At 42.2% G+C, this 20,511-nt stretch overlaps 1 protein-coding gene across 3 annotated transcripts in view; it reads left to right on the forward strand.

Moving 5' to 3' along the window:
* The window catches only part of LOC311042490 (uncharacterized protein), an 80,175-nt gene that overhangs the window by 26,379 nt on the left and 33,285 nt on the right, over window positions 1-20,511 (forward strand). For all 3 annotated transcript variants that reach the window (XM_084053252.1, XM_084053253.1, XM_084053254.1), the window contains exons 4-6: window positions 10,291-10,425; window positions 13,158-13,229; window positions 13,540-13,578. In XM_084053252.1, coding sequence (XP_083909378.1) covers window positions 10,291-10,425; window positions 13,158-13,229; window positions 13,540-13,578 — 246 coding nt within the window. The remainder of the gene's footprint in view (window positions 1-10,290; window positions 10,426-13,157; window positions 13,230-13,539; window positions 13,579-20,511) is intronic.

Genomic DNA, 20,511 nt, shown 5'->3' on the forward strand with positions numbered 1-20,511 from the left:
ACAACAACAATAATTATGTTCATGCAGATATGCACTTAAAGGGTGCACGTTCAACAGTGGAGAATGCATGGGCGTCCTTAACAAAGAAACGCTCTCCACCAGCTGTTTAGAAGCAGTTCGGCCACCCCAGACCGTTTTTTTGCGATCGGGGGGCGACCGTGTTTAGGGGCGAGACAATTAGGTGCAGATTGCTCAGATGTACAGATTTTCGGAGACTCAACACGGTGCAATGGCTAGATCAAGATTAACTTTTGTGTCTCTGGTGGAGAGATTTACTTAAAAGCGACGTGCTACCACCTATATGCACGAAAGGATTGCAGTGCATTTCATGCACACACTCTCTCACACTCTCTCTCTCACACACACACACACACACACACACACACACACACACACACACACACACACACACACACACACACACACACACACACACACAGAGAGAAGCGCGAGGCGTTTGCGTCGTCGTCCTCCACCTCCTCCCTCCCTCTCTCTCCCTCTCCTTGTCTCTTTCTCTCCGTGTGTGTGTGTGTGTGTGTGTGTGTGTGTGTGTGTGTCTGCAAGGCAACAGCGCAAGCATTACTCTTCCCCCCTCTCTGTCCCTCTCGTGTCTGTCTCTCCCTCCCACTCTCTTTCTCTCTCCCTCTGTCCGTTTGTCTCTCTCCCCCCCACAAACACACGCACGCACGCACACACGTCTCTCCTTGTCTCTGTCTCTCCCTCCCCCTTTCTTTCTCTCTCTCCCTCCCCCTCTCTCGCTCGTTCGCTCCCTCTCCCTCTCTGTCTGTGACGCTCCGTGCTCACTTTTTGTCGCCGATGATGATGATTGGCTGGTGAAACGAACCATACGGAAGTAAATTGTGAGATGAAATATGTAGCACTTTTTGATTATTAGAGAAGGAGCCACATGTGAAGGTGGAAAATGAAATGTAGGAGATTATATACTTTTGCATGAGCGATTTTTGTAGCAAGTTGGGAGTGAATTGGGCCAATCCTGTGGGCGGGGGGGCTAAATAGAACCATTGGGGTTTCAAAAGGGGACCCTCTCTGATTGAGGTGTGGGATAATCCAACATTTAGGAATACTTTGAGGTGAGGAAGACATGAAGAAAGCTTTTAGTTTTCAATCAATTCAGTTTGTCTGAAGATCCACTCCATTCGGGACACCCCAGTCCATTTTATATGTCATGTCATGGTTTAAACTTTAAAGGGGGCTCTGCCGTGACAACTGACAGTGATTGATTTGACCTACTTTTGCGCTGCGCGCTGGTGATTAATTATTTGCAAGCAGCAGTGTAAGAATATAACTATTTTAAATGGCTTTCATATACTCTTGGGGATCTGACTAATATGACAAGTTGCTTATTGTGAACACAATACGCTACAAATTAATTAATATATGAATTTATTTGGATTTTAAAAAAATGGCGACCCGGCCCAGCCGGTGCCGACGGGCAGGGTCGGGTCCCGTTAGCACATTTATTATAAGATGATGGGATCATCTGTGATTTTCATTTTGGCTGCTGTCTCGTTAAACCCAGCTGGGGGTGAATATTATATTATATATTATATATATTATATTATTATTTATTATATTCCAATATTCCACCTGCGCTACCCGTTACATAATGCATAGGTGTGATTTGGGCGTTACAATGATAAAACCAATCACCGTGCCAGATGCCATTACCTTTAAGAGAAGACTGTGCTAGCCATTATCCCCAATCCAATTATACGCTCTCCTATCTCCCTGTCTGCAGTGTTGCTTGATCTGATTATTACAAGCCACATGGGCTTGTTTTTCTGAAGTTGCTTGTAAATAATGGGAGAACGGTTGTGAGCTTGTAAATCGTCTATTTTCAAATAGCCAACATATATAAATAAATATCCACATTGTTTAAGAAGAATAGCTACTTTAATTATTGACATTAGAAACAAACAATACAATTTGTAAGGAGCCCCAATTTTAAGTAGAAATATAGCTGCAAGCAGCGACAATACGGGGCCAGACATGGAAACTGGAGAGAGAGAGAGAGAGTAATGGAAACTGGGGGGAGAGAGAGAGAGAGAGAGAGAGAGAGAGAGAGAGAGAGAGAGAGAGAGAGAGAGAAAGAGAGAGAGAGAGAGAGAGAGAGAGAGACAGACATGGAAACGGAATAGATTGATGAGAGAGAGAGATGGAAACAGAATGGATTGATTGGACATCTCAACCTATTGCCATTAACAGGAATCGAATTCTCAACCTTCGGACTAATAGGCTGCAACACTACCTATAGTGCTATAGCTGTGAAAAAGGAGATCATAAAGATGATACAGTTTCACGCAAATAGCTGAAAAATCCTGGGTTTAAGTGTTTTTCAAACTGCTCAAAATTGCGGACAATCTAAGGGCGGAGCTTACTGGTCAAAGCGATAGATGTGTTCCTCATGAGTCAAGGCACAAGTGTAAGCAAGTTTCACAACTTTCGGCCAAACGAGGCATGACTTTTGCCTGTTTAAAGTTTGCATTTTCAAAAAATTGCTTTGGCCAATTGGACTGAGATTGGTTTCAGTGATATTTGGAATGACTCTCTACATTACTGCAACGTTTCAAAGAAATGTGAGTCTTGCATGTATGTGTTAGGGGCAGATGAATAATTTTCATAAAACTGCAATAGTTAAAATCTATTTCCTCCTGGGATTTTTGAGTAATCTGCACAAAACATTTTACACATGAACTTAGGACCTTTGCCGACAAAACAAAAGTGGCGGATTTTCCATAAGTGAAAGAATGCAGAAGTTATGAGCCAATGGCTGTTTTTCATATAATTCAAAATGGTGGGCGATCTAAAGGTCAGAGGTCAAAAGTCAGACCACGAAAGTTGTCGGGCATGAAGAGACGCATGTGTGTATCGAAGTTTCATGGTTGTAGGTCAAACAGGGCATGAGTTGTACCTGTTCAAAGTTGGCACTTTCAATTGAGTGCTTTAGCGCCATCCTTTGACGAATGAGTGTGAGAATTATTTCTTGGTAGTTTTTCATGAGCATCTACCATATGGCCGAGTTTCGTAAAAAGCGTATGCACGGTTAAGCCAGAACTGCCAAAAACAAGTATTTTTCAAACTGCTCAAAATTGCGGACAATCTAAGGGCGGAGCTTACTGGTCAAAGCGATACATGTGTTCCTCATGAGTCAAGGCACAAGTGTAAGCAAGTTTCACGACTTTCGGCCAAACGAGGCATGACTTATGCCTGTTTAAAGTTTGCATTTTCAAAAAATTGCTCTAGCGCCCCCCTTTGGCCAATTGGAGTAAGATTGGTTTCAGTGATATTTGGAATGACCCTGTACATTTCTGCAAAGTTTCAAAGAAATGTGAGTCTGCATGTATGTTTTAGGCATAGATGAATAAGTTTCATAAAACTGCAATAGTTAAAATCTATGGAATCCTGGGATTTTTGAGCAATTTGCACGAAACCTTTTACACAACTTTGGACCTATGCCGACAAAAAATAGGGAGCGGATTTTCCATAAGTGAAAAAATGCAGAAGTTAGGAGCCAATGACTGTTTTTCATATAATTCAAAATGGTGGGAGATCTAAAGGTCAGAGGTCAAAAGTCATAAAGTTGTGGTGAAAGTTGTTCAGCATGAGGAGACGCATAATGCATCCAAGTTTCATGGCTGTAGGTCAAACAGGGCATGAGTTGTACCTGTTCAAAGTTGCCATTTTCAATTGAGCGCTATAGCGCCACCTTTGGACGAAAGATTGTGAGAATTATTTCTTGATCGTTTTTCATGACCATCTACCATATGGCCGAGTTTCGTAAAAAGCGACAGCACGGTTCAGCCAGAACTGCGAAAAGTGGCAGAAGAAACAGAATAAAGCGAATAATAAAACAGGTCCAGAGCTGAGCTCTGGCCCCGTAATAATTCAATTTGAAGTTAAACAATACCTGGTATTGTGTGTGGGTGGTAGGTAACGATTACCATGTTTTAAGCCACGTTTTCACTACAGTGCCAGAATTTTTCCAGCAAAATACTTTGCTTTAGATTTATAGAACAACAGTTGTGTAAAGAAACTAATTACATTTACTCAAGTACTGTACTTAAGTAAAGATTTTAGATATTATTACTTTACTAGAGTATTTTCAATTTCCAGTACTTTTACTTCTACTCCACTACATCTCAGTCACTGCTAGAACTACAGTATATCAAATTATTGGCCGAAACCGAATACCGAATTTAGGAAACACTTGGCCGAATGGCTGAAAATTATTATTTAAACAATATATATATACATTTTTTTAAATATTATTTTGTACCATTGCTGTCATGCTGTAGAGCTACATGATTATGGCAAAAAAAAATCATAACTATAATCCAAATTTAGATCAGTTATTTAAAACATATGTATTTAGTGTGTAGAATTATTTATTTACTAGTGTGTAGTAATATAATACAATATGTCTCAAAACCTTAGCATGCCATGCAGTTGAATTATTGCAAATTAAATAAATATGATTTCAATAAAAAAAACTAATATTGAATAGCCTAACAAAAGGCAATATAATGTCTGCAGTTAAATTATTGCACACAGCCAAAATGCATCAGTAATATTACTGTAGGCCTGCCATTCCTTCCTTTTGGAGAAGTTACTTTCAGTTTCATTTCAGAAAGACACACACACACACACACACACACACACACACACACACACACACACACTCAAAGTCAAGCGTTCACAGCTGGTGTTGATTATTTTGCCCTGCAGGCTCTTAACTATCGCCGGTTATCCTACTAATATGTTACACCCTCTGACAAGTGGATTCTACTTTTCAAGATGAGAAGAGCAACACTGCTATGTCTTTCTCACTTCTTCAGTTGAGACGGTGCTGTGTGAGAGAGGAGAGGGGAGGTGAGGGGGGGGGGGGGGCAACTGGTATATACTTCTACATACAACGGTGTTTTACCGGATTTGTGATGCTGTTGAAAAAGCGCTCTCTCCAGTACAGGTAGAGTTGAATGGTGATGGTCCTCTGTATGTTAATGACCTTGGCCGTGGCTTCACGGCTTGGTCATTGTTCTCACAGAACAAGTTTGTCCAGTATTCAGACCCTGCCTCAGTGCACAAGAAGCTGCTAGCAGCCGGGGTTTTTTGTCTTTTTTTTTTCTCTCTTGTTTTTTTCCATTAAAAGGTAGTATTAAATGGCGTTTTCTAAAATCACATCGCGGGCCAGATTTGACATCACTGATTTAAATCCATGCAGCATGCAAACCCTAACATCAGGAGGTTTTCCGGTTCCGCAGCCATGCAGAACACTACCAGATGCTCATTGGGAAGACACAACATAGTGACTTGATATAAATTAAATATACTACATGAATTAACTATGTGAGTGACAGCATGTCACATTTCCTTTAAATGCAAGTCCTTCTCATCTAAAAGCCGATATTCTGTTCTGCACATGCAGCAACAATTAGATGAACTTTTGGCAAAACACTACAGTGTTTTGATGTAAAGGACATTATTTAAGAAATAGTGAACTAACTATGTGGATAGACAGCATGTCAAATTCCCTCTATATGGTGGCAGCTTGCGAACCCCTTTAGGCAAGTCACACTCGCCCGAGCAGTGACCTGATATAGAAGGAATATTCTACTTGTGAATTACCCATGCTAAACCTACCATCCAATACCACCATTAAGCATACGTGAGACCAAACACGACCAATGCTTAACCAATACCTACCATTCTAATACCATCGTAGCATATGTGAGACGATCCCACTAGAACAAACAAAAAACTATACCTACCTTGGCCTAAACATCAGCAGCACAGGGAACTACAACCAAGCTGTAAAGGACCTGAGAGACAAGGCAAGAAGGGCATTCTATGCTATCAAAAGAAACATCAAAATAGACATCCCAATTAAAACCTGGCTTAAAATACTGGACTCTGTGATAGAACCAATTTCCCTCTATGGCTGTGAGATCTGGGGACCATTAGCAAACCATGACCTTGAAAAATGGGATAAACACCAAACCGAGACCCTACACACAGAATTCTGCAAATCCATTCTCCGTACCCAGCGAAAAACACCAAATAATGCATGCAGGGCAGAACTAGGACGATACCCACTCATAATCAAAATAAAAAAGAGAGCTTAAGTTCTACAACCACCTAAAAGAAAGCGACCTAGATGCACTCCCTAACAAAGCACTCACACACAGCGAAACTCTAGAGAGATGCCCCCTCAGCCAGCTGGCCATGGAACTCCGGGCACAAACACAAACAGAGCCACGAGATAGAAAACCCATCGGACCAAACAAAATTATTAAACAGCAAAAGGAAAACTACCTGACACATTGGAAAGAAGCAACACAAAAGCAGAGTAAACTAGAATGCTATCTGGCCCTAAACAGAGAATACGCAGTGGCAGAATACCTGAGCACCGTGACCGACCCAAAACAAAGACAAATCTTAACTAGGTACAGACTCAGTGAGCACAGTCTTGCGATCGAGAAAGGTCGTCACAGGCAGACCTGTATCCCGAGAGAAGACAGACTATGCACCCACTGCACACAAAAGGAAGTGGAAACCGAGCTACACTTCCTAACCGTCTGTCCATTGTACCAAGACATCAGAGACACATACTTCCCACAGATTACAACCACACACAGAGATTTTGAAAACATGACCAATGACAAAAAACTCCCATATCTGCTGGGCGAAGTACAACAGTGTGCAAACACAGCAGCAAGATTCGTGAGTTGCTGTGATAGGAGAAGGATATCGAACGGAACACAACCACCCTAAAGACTAATCATTGTGTATATTCCTGCACTATACCTGCACCCAGTGATCTTGGTACATAGAAATTGATCTATTGAAGATTCTGACTTTCAAATGTAAATTTTTTGTTTTGATTGTATTGCTGTATTGTTGTATTGTGCTATTTGCTTTGGCAATGTAAACGTATGTTTTCTCATGCCAATAAAGCCCTTTGCATTGAAAAATTGAAATTGAGACCAAACACGCCCAATGCTACTAGTGGTGCATGAAACCATTACACATACGTGATAACAATAGCACGACCAATCCCCAACATGCGCTCTCGGCAGAGAGCGATGACTTAACCTATATGAGAATGTTTATCAGTTAAAGCATCAAGAGTGACGCAATTTCATTTACATTCACTTGATATAAACGAAATATGCTACATGAATTAACTATGTGAGTGACAAGCATGACACATTTCCTTTAAATGCATGGCCATATATGCCCTCATATCTAAAAGTCGATATTCTGCGCAAGCAGCAACGATTAGATGCCCGAGCGGTGACCTGATATAGAAGGAATATACTACTTAGTGAATTACCCATTCTAAACCTACCATCTAATACCACCATTAAGCATACGTGAGACCAAACACGACCCATGCTACTAGTGGTTTACCATACCTACCATTCTAATACCCCAGTTAGCATACGTGATACCATACCAAAACCAACCCCCACCCTGCACTCAGGCAGGACCATGATTACTTAACCATACAACATCAATAATACAACTCCTGCATTAACCCATAATTGATTACACATTTACACTCATTGCTTTTTTGAGCTGAAAGAATTTCATCCGTATTCACCGGATATAACGTTCATGAACAGCAGATGACCAACGCCCCATCATGGCTTTCAGAGTAGATGATGGAACCAGGAATGCTGCCGATTTGCGGCACCAATCCGAAAGTGAGGGTGTACGACTTGGGGCCAAATCCACATCTCTGGCACACTGTACGCAGCTTGGCAGCAAACCAAGGCCTTGACATGGCCTTACCTTCATCCATGACCATGACGAACAGAGGATCATTTCCTCCAGGATTTAACCGCCCTTTCAGGTAGCAGGACATAGAAAAGAATGGACAAAAAGCGGTATCAGTTCTTACAATATATTATATTCCATTAGAATGATAACTGATTTAGAGTGCTTAATTAAAACATGTAAGCTTCAGTGCAAAGCAATGTATTCCCCATATCTAAGAAACGCATAAGATGCTGATCGAACTGCTTCCAAATAATATCTACATTAGTTAGTTCCTTTCTCCACTTAATAATAAAAATACTTAATCCGATGATCAATGTGTCCTGCAATTCATATGACTTCTCACAGCTAGCTGCTTTCATCAAAGCATGAGCCGAGTGATCCACCGCTACTCTTGAGTCAAATCATGAATTAATTGATATTTCACAATATCACAACCCCAACGTGGAATGTAACGATTTGAACATCCATGAAATTAGCACAATAAAGCAACCATCCGAGACTACTTAGATATCCGAGATCATTAAACAATCCAGCGGAATGCAGCCGCTCTACTCCTCCAGACGAGAGACGCAAGTCTTCATGTCAACTCCCCGACTCTTAATTTAATTCAAATGGGGTTTGTTGGCATGAGAACAAAGAAAGTGTATAGTGTAAGTGTAAAGTGTATAGTGCAGAGTTGGGCAACTTTGATGATGGAGAGGGACAGTATATTTCCACACTCACTCCAGAGGGCCACATTGCATATACTGTCGGGCAGACACCTCTTATCTCCGTATTTTAACTTTTTAAGTAGCAAAAATCGCACTGTTAAGCATTTTGAGCTTGTAGATGTGCTATTTTTTAATTGGAATCCTGAAAAGTATGTATTTAATTTCTAATGCATTTAGTTATACTTATGTTAACTTTTTGAACTTAAATACAAATACATTGGACATGAAAAATGTTTTAATACTAGTCATTAAGCTACTAATATAGACTGAAGTCATTAAAACGGGTCATGTTTGCATGTTTGGAATTGTAACAGCTGAAATCAATAATATACTGTATCAGTATTCCGATATTAACCTGTGGGCCGCATTAAGTGAAGGTGGGGGCTGCATGTGGCCCCCGGGCTGCCAGTTGCCCATGTATGGTATAGTAGAACAATCACAAGTAAGAAAAGTATGTACAATGCTACCAACGGGCAGTAGCCACGGTAGCCGACCAAGTTTGGTCGGCTTTGGACGCTTCACGATCCGACACAACAGCGCACATCGTATTCGACAACAGATTTTCAGCCACAGACGCTTTCCAATGCTTACTGCTGCTGACGTCGGTGCAGTAGTGGAGAACTACCTTAAAATGGCGTTGTAACAATCACGAAGCTACTTAGGGATTTCAACAAATTTCTCTCCGGTGTGGCCAACTGTGATATATGTTTTACCTGCTATTCTTTTTGTTAGTGTCATGCACAAACATTTGCTCACTATTGTCATCTAATAAAGCATTTACCAAAGTCCATTGTACAAATTGGCCCTACAGTACATAGCGATCTCACCAAACATTGCAGATAACAAGTCTCCTCAATGTGTAAAGCTGCTTCGACTCAGAACAAAGGAGAAGGAAGTCTTTCTCAGGGCGCCTTGATAATGGAAATGTACATTATCCAAAGTGACTGTACCATGCAGGACACATGGCTAGGCATGTAACGATATATCGTAAATCGATTCAAACGGGTGACGATTTAAATCGATTTAATAAAAAAGTGAATTGCGATGTGAAAAATAGCCAGAAAAAACATTTGGAAAGGTGGAAAACTTTAGTAAAACTTGCAGAGTGACGCATTACTTTACCTGGTTTACATCTTCTGATAGTTGTACTTGAATGTTGACATGAAATAATAATCCTGTTTAGTGTTTCATTAGCGCGAGCTGAAAAAAACAAAAAACAGAGTGTAGTGGTGACGCAGCTGGTAAACACAGACACGTTGAAAGGCTAGGATAATGATACCAAGGATTCGACAGTGATGTCACCATTATGCAACCCGGAAGTAAAGATACCAAGGATTTGTCAGTGATGTCACTGACATACACTGAAAATACAGGATCTTTGTAAGAGAATTGATAAAGAGTTTTCAGTCATTTGCTACTGTGTTGAAAAGAGGTTAAGAGAAAACACAGTATTGTAAAAGAAAAAATAATAAAAGAGAGGAAAATACTGGATTTGTGTAAGAGAAATACTTTAAAAAAAAGTTTTGGTCATTTGTCTGGAAAATAATTGAACCTCAAATCGTGATTCGAATCGTATCGTGAGTTGAGTGAATCGTTACATGCCTACACATGGCTATTAATGGATACCAGGCAGGAATCAAACCTGTGAGCATTGTGCCACGGGACAATGCTTCGAACCATTTTAACTCCATCATTGATTTGTTGTTGTTTCTTTATTTTATTTTTCAATTCTTTTACAATGCTGACAACAGTTGCATCATGGTTCACTGTCTTTCAGAACATGTGATCCCTGAACGCAGTGCATGGACTCCTGGAGTGATGGCAGCGATTGTTTGCAGTGTTTTTTCAGTAATTTCCGTCTTCTTGGCAGCTCGACTGGAAGACCTCCATTATGAAAAGAAGAATCAAACTGGTAAGTCTTGGATGGATTTGTTATTTGTAGTCTTCACCAGGCCGGCCAGTTGACGGCCATAGACTATGTTTCCGCCAGACCCGCCAGACCCGTCCGTCCGTCCGTGAGCATCTCATCTTCAGCACCATGACACGTTGCACACATACTTCAAGTAGGCCAAAGAAGAACCTCTGCCCCAAAGTATGCAAATCACCCTCATGGTGGTGCTGTAACGCGTGGCTCTTTCACATATAAACAGGGGTGCACATAACTTTTTAGGTCTGGTACGCAGAAGAGCACCTGGACATGTGACTTGGTGCGCATGGCGCCCGTCCCGTTTTGTCAACGGGGGGGGGGGGGGGGGGGGGTTCAGCACGGTGCCCAACGGACAGTTTTGTCAACGGGGGGGGGGGGGGGGGGGGCGAGAAAAGAAAGGACGCTCTGCTTCTAAATTTCGCCGATTTTCGCCGTTTTTTTTTCTCACGCTGTTACATAAAGCCCCCAAGGTTGGTGCCCTGTGCTGCTGCGCTGATTTTATACGCCAGATTGGGACGTTCACGGCATATTTTGCACCATTACGGTGCGTTCATCATCGGTGACGAGTGCCTCTAACAGCCGCTGCTGGCTGCGTGCACGCAGCGAGACAATGCGAGGCGATGCGAGGCGACGCGAGTCATATCTCTACCCCTGTGCCTAATGGCTGTACATGGGGCCGACGGGTGCTTTAGAGTGATTGTGTGAGTGGCTTCAGGAAGTAAATTCCTAGCCTCGATCTCCAGGCTTTTACTTTTTAATTTTTGCTAAAAAATAAAAGCTTGGAAATTCCTGTCCCAGCTGTTGGTGCGCAAAAGCGCCTCGCGTCGCCTGATGTGGTGCGCATTTTTTATTTTGGGTGCGCATGCGCACCTGCGCACCAGTTATGTGCACCCCTGCATATAAACATAATAACTCTTGAACCTTAAAATGCCACGGAAGCCAATCAACACATTTGACCAGATTAGAGATAAAAGTAAATAGATTAGAGTCCTATTGTTAGATGATTCCTGGGCTATGGTGGTTTCTACATCCATTGATAAATGTCACGTGATCAAGATATATCTTCTTTTTTGTTTTCAGACACTCACAGTCATACAGGTATGAATGGAAGTATAAAAACAAGGTATCTCGGAATAAAATGGATAACTGGATAAGTAAATACAAAGAGTGAGAAGAAATACATACAGATACATTTTATTTTTAATTAAATAGTAAAAATCAAAATGTATCTGTCATATGTTTGCGTAAAATGACCATGAAACTAAGCCTCCACCCCTATTTTCTTTATAACAACCCGCTTCACGTTTTGGCCTATGACACTTGTCGTACAACCTGATTACTTGAATCATGGCTCCGTATATTAAGCCCAGCCCATTTGTGTCAGACTAGATTTCAGACATTTAGCGTTTTCTTCAAAACACAGTTTTTGCTACTACTCTTAGATTTTCAATATTTAATTCCGATTGACTATGACTGAATTCCCAAATTTGCAAGCCCTGGTTAAGCACCCCGACCTGGCGGAAACCTATGCTCTGGAGTGCACTTTTCTAGTATATTTTTCAAAAGTATTAGTAGTTAATTTGGGGGTCCATGACATGAAAATATTTGAGAACCATTGGTTAACACATCCACTGCCAGGCCCGTAGTCCTACGGGCCGTTAAATCCAACCGTTAACTGCCGTTCCCGTAGCCCGTAGTCCCGTAGTTTTCCCATGTTAAATCGTGCAGGTGCAGATTCCGGATTTTTTTTGCACTTCCGGTCTCGAAGTGGGCGGACCGGAAACGAAATAATACTGTTTCCGGTTTTTCTCCCGCCTCCGTTTCCTGTCTAGCGGTCAACTTTGGACGCCATTATCTCTGGCTTGTTGTTTTTCTCACCGCATCCACCATTTTAGCGTTTTCCTCTCGTTCTCCAGAATGCAGTGTCGGATCGCCGCACGGTTTTCAGCGTTTTGTTCGGTCGGGTCCCGTGTTTGTGTCGAACCAAATGAACGCGGATTTTAAACGGATTTAGCGGGGCCTATGACGGAATCAAAAAAACAAAAAAGGTAAGAAATTGCTTGGCACTACGATGGACGTTCTGAGATTAGCCGATGGCAGTCAATGTGTTAAAATGATAATTAAAAACCTTCGAAAGCAGGCCCAAATAAGCAACTACACTTTAGAAACAAGCCCAAAAAAACGCAACCAATATTCACAAGCTGAAAAATAAGCCCAAAGTGACTTATAAAAAGCGAACATGGCAACACTGTTCAAAACAGTGCAGTGAAGTTGAAGTTGGATATGTCATTTCCTGTTGTGTACTCGGACGGCGGTGAGTCGGCTCTAGAGGACTTCGCAACGTTGGGTGTGGCGACTCGCCAGAGACGGAGTGCCTCCGTCGATTTAACTGTTTTTTTTTGTCGAACCGTCATTGTCCTCTTGAATTTATGACCAATCACACACAATGTTCACATTGCTGTCTCTGCGGAGATGTTCAGCTACTTCAAAGGAAGTGGAAGGAGGTGCAATAACTGATGAAAAAATAAATCCTCCACAGTGACATCATTGTGTTCCTATTAGCTGGCCAAGCTTTATTTCCACAATGCGTGACATGCAGATCAAAAGCCATAATTGCCCGAATGTATTTTATTTACGAAATTATGAAATATCTTTGTAATGAATTTATTTTAGTTATTATTTTTGGACTCTATATTTCTGATGTAAATCTTTTAAAGGAGACTTGGATGGTGGTGTCACATCACCACAGGGTGCTGTTGTGACTTGTGTGATTGAAATGAAAGAAAAGGGTGAGTATTTTTTATGTCCTCAGTACTGTTAAATGCTTAAGTTAACGGTAAGACTGAATATTATGGTTGGGTCTATAATCCATTATAAACACATTTAGAATGCATTACAATGCACTTATAAGGCTTCATAACAATCGTTATAAATGTTTATAAATATGCATACAAACATATAACAAAGATGCTTCATAACCAAGTTATGGTAGTTATAATGTTCTATATTTGATAATTCCACCCATCTATGCTAATAACAATGTGAATATTAATTATGATTAGTGTTGTCACACTGACCAATCACTGTATAACATCTCAGCTGTTACAGAAATCAAAGTCACAGTCGACGATCAAGGAGGTAAGTGTGTGTGTGTGCGCGCGCGCGTGTCTGTGTGTGTGTGTGTGTGTGTGCGCGCGCGCGTGCGTGCGTGTGTTTTTGCTTGTTTGTGTGTGTGTGTGTGTGTGTGTGTGTGTGTGTGTGTGTGTGTGTGTGTGTGTGTGTGTGTGTGTGTGTATGTTTGTGAGATACATATCTGCATGACCGTGTGTGTAAGTGCATGAGCTATACACAAGTATAGACAATAATATAAATCATTATTTCATATTGTTTCAGATCAAAACACCCATTTTGGTTTGACACAGTAGCTTCAATATATTGATTATATCAATCAAACATTAATTTCACAGGAAATTAAGATATTGTATTAATAAGAGTTAACATTATGTGTAACATACATTCCCCCTATACAGCAAATCTGGAAGATGCTCAATATGTGGTTAGGTACTAAGTACAGAATCCATAATGTACTTAAAGACATTGTAGACTAGGCAGGATTTTAGAAAATGTGCTTATTTAAAGTGCTGAAGGCAAATTGTGTTAATTTATGGCACACATGTTTTTTAGGGGTATTAAGGTGTGCTGAATCCAAATTTGCTGTGTGCCAAGCTCAAAAATGGCCGCTAAGCCCTCAAAATGGACCATTTAAAGATGGCGGCCGCCACTATGCTGGAATATATTACAAAGCATCTTTTTGACTAAACAAGGTAGAAACTTGATTGATTTTCTTTTTTTTTTAGTTTTTCATTTATGAGGAATCCAATGAAATATTTTGATTTGAAATCAAGTCTGAGGAAACTGCTTAAAACTCATATATTGTGAAAATTGTCATTTATTGGTGAATATTATTCACCAATAAATGTTCCCAATAATGATGTACATAAATGTGTCATTATATAAAGGTAACCAAGTCCATAATACTTGTGAAGAAACTGCTGAAAGAGCATGTTGCAAGGCTGTGGTATAAAGTGATGGCCTAACTCAAATATCAGCCGCAAACACCTTACTCAGCGGACCAAAGTAGAGAATGGCTAAATGCTACAGGAAAGAAGAGTGGAGGCTTAGTAGGTATTACCAGAATAGGGTTTGCACTGAGTAGATGGACATTGTCATATAATCTGAGGACACACATAGTTTATCAGACAACAGCTTTGCTAGGAATGACATCAGGCAATGAAGATGATGAGTACACACACAATGAGTGCACAAAAAAAAAGAAAAAGACGACTCTGATGAAGGCAGAATAGTTGTGTCATTGAAACAGCATGGTGTGTTTCAAGATGGTGTCGACACATTGAAAAACATGATCAACAAGGATGTAGTCACATCTGAGATTCAGGAATCTCTGCTTAATGCAGAAGAACTTGGACAAGTACAAATGAAAGTCTTTGTTGAGAAACGTCTGTGTGAGCCTCCAGAAACCACCTATTCGAAAGAATAAGGCCAAGACATTTGCTTCTTTATATGAAGTTGTGCAACTTTCCAAGGGAAAGCAAAACACTATCAAAGTGGATCTTCTTCTTCTTGCGTATGTCATCAGATCCTCAGCTCCGTTGCAGCAAGCCAGTCCAGCAAAATTGTAGACACGGTCTTGTCCACACTGAGCTTGAGGCGCCAGTCCTTCAGGTACGAGGACAGGATGCTCATGTCCTCCGAGAGACCCTCCTCCACTGCCTGCCAGGATGGTTTGCTGGTTGGGATGGCCAGGTCATCTGCATAACCGTACTTCCTTGATGTTGTTGGGGGTAGGTCATGGATGTAGATGTTAAACAGCGTGGGTGCCAGCACCGAACCCTGTGGGACACCGTTCATGAGCTTTCTCACCCTGCTGCTCTGGCCGTTGCTGGTCAGTAGCCGGAAGCTGCGGTTGCTCAGCGTCTCCATTATAAAGCTCACCATGTGCTTATCTGGGATGGTTTCCAGAAGCTTCATGTGTAGCCCACGTAGCCAGACCATGTCGTAGGCAGCTGTGAGGTCCAGAAAGACGGCACCGGCCTTCTCTCCTGCCTGGAAGCTGTCCTCTATGTCTTGGCACAGGAGGGTTACCTGGTCTGTTGTTGACCTGCCACTTCGGAACCCTGCTTGTTCTTTGGGTAGCTGGGGGTCGATCACTGGGGTGATGCGGGCCAGAATGAGGCATTCCAGGAGCTTGAATGGGATGCACAACAGTGAGATGGGCCGGTATCCCTTGGGGTCATCGCTCGGCTTGTTAGGCTTCAGCAGGGCGATCACCTTAGCACGACGCCAGATCTTCGGCAGCTTTGAGTGGTGAAGACATGCGGAGAGGAAGGAGCAAAGCCAGTCGTTTGCCTTCTTGCCTTGATGTTTAATATATTCCGCATGGATACCATCTATGCCTGGCGCCTTACCGGTCTTCATGCATTGGATGGCCTGCTCGATTTCCTGAGCCGTTATAGTTGGTGGATAGGTTTAGGTCGCATCCTGAGTTCCTGAGCAGCTCATGGACTCTTGCTGATGTTTTTCTGGTGAAGTCCTTATCTGCATTAGGGAACCGGCCATTACTCAGCAGAAGCGACGCAATGGAATTTGCTGTGATGGGACATTGTGCTGGGGTTGTTGACCTTCCAGTCAGCTTGTTCAGGGTCTGCCACGCCCGGCGGCTGGAGTGTGTGAAGTCGATTGACTCCACAGTCTCAGTCCATCTTTGCCTGCGATTCTCGTCCAGCCTGCTGAAGAGCTCATCTGCTGCTTTGTCCCTGTCCTCGATGTTTTGAGCTTCTGCGTGGGCGCGAAGTAGATGTTCACATTCGTCGTCCCAGCAGGGGACATAGGCTTTGCGGATGCCGCGGGGGATGTTCTTCTCGGCAGCATTCAGAAGCATCTTACGGTATGACTCGTAGGCATCGTTCAGGTTGTTGGGGCACGGGGCTGGCAGACCAACGGCTGCCCTGTTCACTTCTTTAGAGAAACCTTCCCAGATCAAAGTGAATAGGAACATTCTACAAAGGCTCATTACTGCTTACAGAGCAGGGCGCCAGGTAAACCTTGAAAACATCCTTACGCATGAACTCATGACCATCCCACTACCTTTGGCCACAACTAATGGTAGTCTACATTCCACAAACAAATCTGTGCTAGTAAACATACTGACAGAACAAGTCCAAACCCCTGCAAAAGTTACACTTGATGATTCCAGCTGACTGCTCATTGATGGCCAAGCACTCGTGATGGCACTAGGAAAGCAACCTGGAACATTTGGTGAATATTCCAACATGTTTGCTGGAGCTGTGTTTAGAATGGGAGAAAACTGCCAGAGAATTGATGTAGTCTTTGACAGGTATCAAGAGGAAACGATCAAAGCAGGCACAAGGATTAAACGCAAGCAGCGCCACGACCAATACGTTGTAAAATAGAGAACAAGTCAGTTCCTCTTCCACCAGACTGGTCTAGCTTCATGGCACGTGAGGAAAATAAAGCAGACCTTGCTCAATTGCTTTCAAACCATCTGATTAAACACAGCCCTAATAATCTAAGTTGTATCAGGGGGGTTTTCCGAAGGATTTGTCATCGGATCCAGATTTTGAAGTCTCTTCTCTAAGTGCTGACCATGAGGAAGCTGACACACAACTGATTTTGCATTGCATCCATGCTCAAATGGAAACACTAGTTGTGTCAGCACGTGATACAGATGTGCTTCTTCTACTTCTGGCAAACTATGTCAGAATGCAATGTAAGCGTCTCTACATGAAAGCTGGGACATCAAAGGCGCCGAAGTATCTTCCAGTACATGAACTTTGCATGTTGCTTTCTGCTGATCCAGTTGACACACTACTTGCCTTCCATGCTGTCACTGGCTGTGACAGCATGTCATAGTTCAGTGGCCACAGTAAGAAAACAGCCTGGCAGGTGTTCCAGCAACATCACACAGGTCTCATTGGGCTTGGAAAAGGCCCTCTCACAGTAGACATAGCGAGGTCAACAGAGAAATTCATCTGTAAGATATACGGTGTGCCTGAAGTTGATACATGCAATGAAGCAAGAGTCAAGTTGTTTTGTATAGGTTGTGCACAAGAGACTCTGCCACCAATCTCAGATGCAGCAGTTTCACATCATGAGTTCCCACTATCAAGCTCTTGTCTGGAACCAAGCTCACTTGCCACATCCTGGTCTTCCTCCAGTGACCGAAATGGGATGGATGCACCTGAATGGTCAGTTGGTGCCACGACTGCTTTCCCTGCACCTATGCCAAAAGCATGCAGGGAGATCACGTCATGCAGTTGCACAAAGGGATGTCTCAGCCAATGCTGCGGCTGCAGGAAAGTACGCATGGAGTGCATTGAAGCGTGCAATTGCAAGAAACCTGCCAGAACACTGAGCAAATACAAGTCAGAAACACAAATTAAGGCAATTATACATCTTAAAGCAATTATTCATTACCAACCCCCCCCAAAAAACAACATTATTCATTACCAAAGAGGCCAATTAAATCAGAATATTGCATTGTATCTAACTATATAAATGGCGACCGACTTCCGCACCCTCGGTGTCGACACCCCACAGCTCTGTTATCGAATAAACAACGCACCGCCAGACCACATGTCGCCAAGTGACTCGCCACGGCGGCCGCGCTGAATTTACGCCTCGCGTAGGGGACATCTCACTGCTCACTACACCTTTTCCACCGCGCAACATAATTAATTCTACTCACCAAATGTCGGACAAAACGGAAGGGGAGGCAGCTTCGTACCGTTTACCGTGCGCACGACCTCATCACCACAACAGCAGCCAGCCGCTGCGGGGGGGGTTTTCCTTTTTTTCCAAACTTTTTTTTTGGTCACCATTTTCTCCAGGCACCATTTCTGGTGTAACGTGCGGCAGCATGCGCTGGGCTGCCAGGTTTGCACAGCCAGCGCCAGCAACAAGCAACCACCTTCATGAAAAAAAAAAAAACACCGAAATGGTCCGCCATGTTCCAGGGGGGTCCCCGCGCGTCCCAACACTCCACAGGGGGTCCGTCGACCAGCAGGGGGTCCGCGGGGGTCCCCCTCAAACATCAAAAATATATTTTTTTCAATTTTTTTTTTTATTTTTCTTAACTTTTCCACAGTTTTACTCCGGCGATTTGGGTCCCCCAATATACACGCGGCCACGCTGGGCCCCGTGCGCGGCTGGGGTTGAGGGGGGCGTAGCCCCCCGAAACTCTAGTTCCCTATATATGTAAACATAAAAAAGGACATTTCAGTCTATTTTCTACCTTGTTTAATCAAACATATAGCGTTTTATTATGTTTCAGCATAGTGGTGGCCGCCATCTTTAAATGGTCCATTTTGAGGGCTTAGTGGCCATTTTTGAGCTTGGCACACAGCAGATTTGGATTCAGCACACCTTAATACCCCTAGAAAACATGTGTGCCATAAATTAACACGATTTGCCTTCAGGGTTAAGATTTTTGGAAAACTGACCTAGTCTATTGGGCCTGATTCACTAAGCTGTTTACGCCCATATTTTGAACGCAAATGAATTAACGCAACTCACCACGTTAGTACTCTGTTTCATCTCTTTCTGTCGGTTAATTTAGTGGGAGGTCCTTCCTTCTCAAGTCTGCTTTACATGGGATCAGACCTTGCGTATGTCTTTAGAATGCTTTACTCTTCATGCAAAATAGTGCCAAACCTTAAATAAAATATGTCAACACATATACATACAAACATTCACAAAAAAATGTAATATATATAGCAGCGTTCCACTTCCACTCCAGTATGCCCTCTATTCCGACACCATCTTTGTACATCGGTAAAGGTGAGCAACGTGCAGTAGAAAAGGCTTATATAATATCCTTTCCATGTTTATTAGCCTATTATTTGGTGGTGGGGTTAAACTTTGTAAACGTCTTATTCTCATTACACATGAGATCATTATGTTCAGCTGATCCATCATGCAATCGCGGGACTCTTCCAGACAGAACAGATGTACAAGTTGTCAAGGTGATGCGACACCGACATGACATCTATATTTTTAGACGAGAGACACAGCTGAACTTCTTCAGCACCAGTGTTGCCATATTTTGTGAGAGAAATAAGGAACCAAGTCTAGGAAAACAAGCCCAAGGCCATTATGAGCACTTTAAACCTATACAGTATACTGTATACATTGAAAATAGCCGATCTACAAGCTCACAACGCGTCGCAATGCAACGTGTTGGGAGCTTGTAGATCTGCTATTTTAAAGGGACTACACCATGAATTTTAACTTTTTCTTCTTTTTTGTGTGTTTTTGGTCTCCCCTACCTCTCTTCTATCTCAAAAAATACCCCAGTTTGAACACTCAGGCTTTCACAGCATATCTGGGGTTTTCTGTAAATTGGTCTCAAAACAGGCCAAACTGATTTGCACCCGAATGTGACGTCACGTTTGGGTACAATCCCTCCCGTTTTTCAGTTAAAAAATAAATAAATATATTTTTAAAAAAAAACTTTTTCCACTCAGAACCAGGAGATAGCATGCATACAAACTGGCTCAATAGCGCCCCGTTTCAAACAGGACAATGTGGTATTGCAGGTGAATGTGCTTTATAAGCCAGAGAGAAGCTAGTTGGAATGAGTATATCTGAGGCTTGATTTAGGCTCAAATCTTTCGAAAAACGTTTGAGGGACATAAACAATATGATATTAAATATTATTAGTATTTTTTGAATTCATGGTGTAGATCCTTTAAAAAAATCTTCAAATAAAAAGTGGAATATTTGGAAGATTTTTTTAACATTCTAACAACACAAATCTGGTACGGGGCTACCTGACACAAAACATTTTCAGATGGGGGTTAGGGACAAATACATATTCATTTGGGGTTCCATGACATGAAAATATTTGAGAACCACTGGTTAAAATAATAATTAAAAACTTTCGGAATTAAGTCCAAATAAGCAACTACTCTTTAGAAACAAGCCCAAAAAAAACACAACCAATATTTACAAGTCACTTATAATAAGCGGACA

Source organism: Gymnoscopelus microlampas (genome assembly GCF_963454915.1).
Source record: "Gymnoscopelus microlampas genome assembly, chromosome: 3".
Classification (NCBI taxonomy): domain Eukaryota; kingdom Metazoa; phylum Chordata; class Actinopteri; order Myctophiformes; family Myctophidae; genus Gymnoscopelus; species Gymnoscopelus microlampas.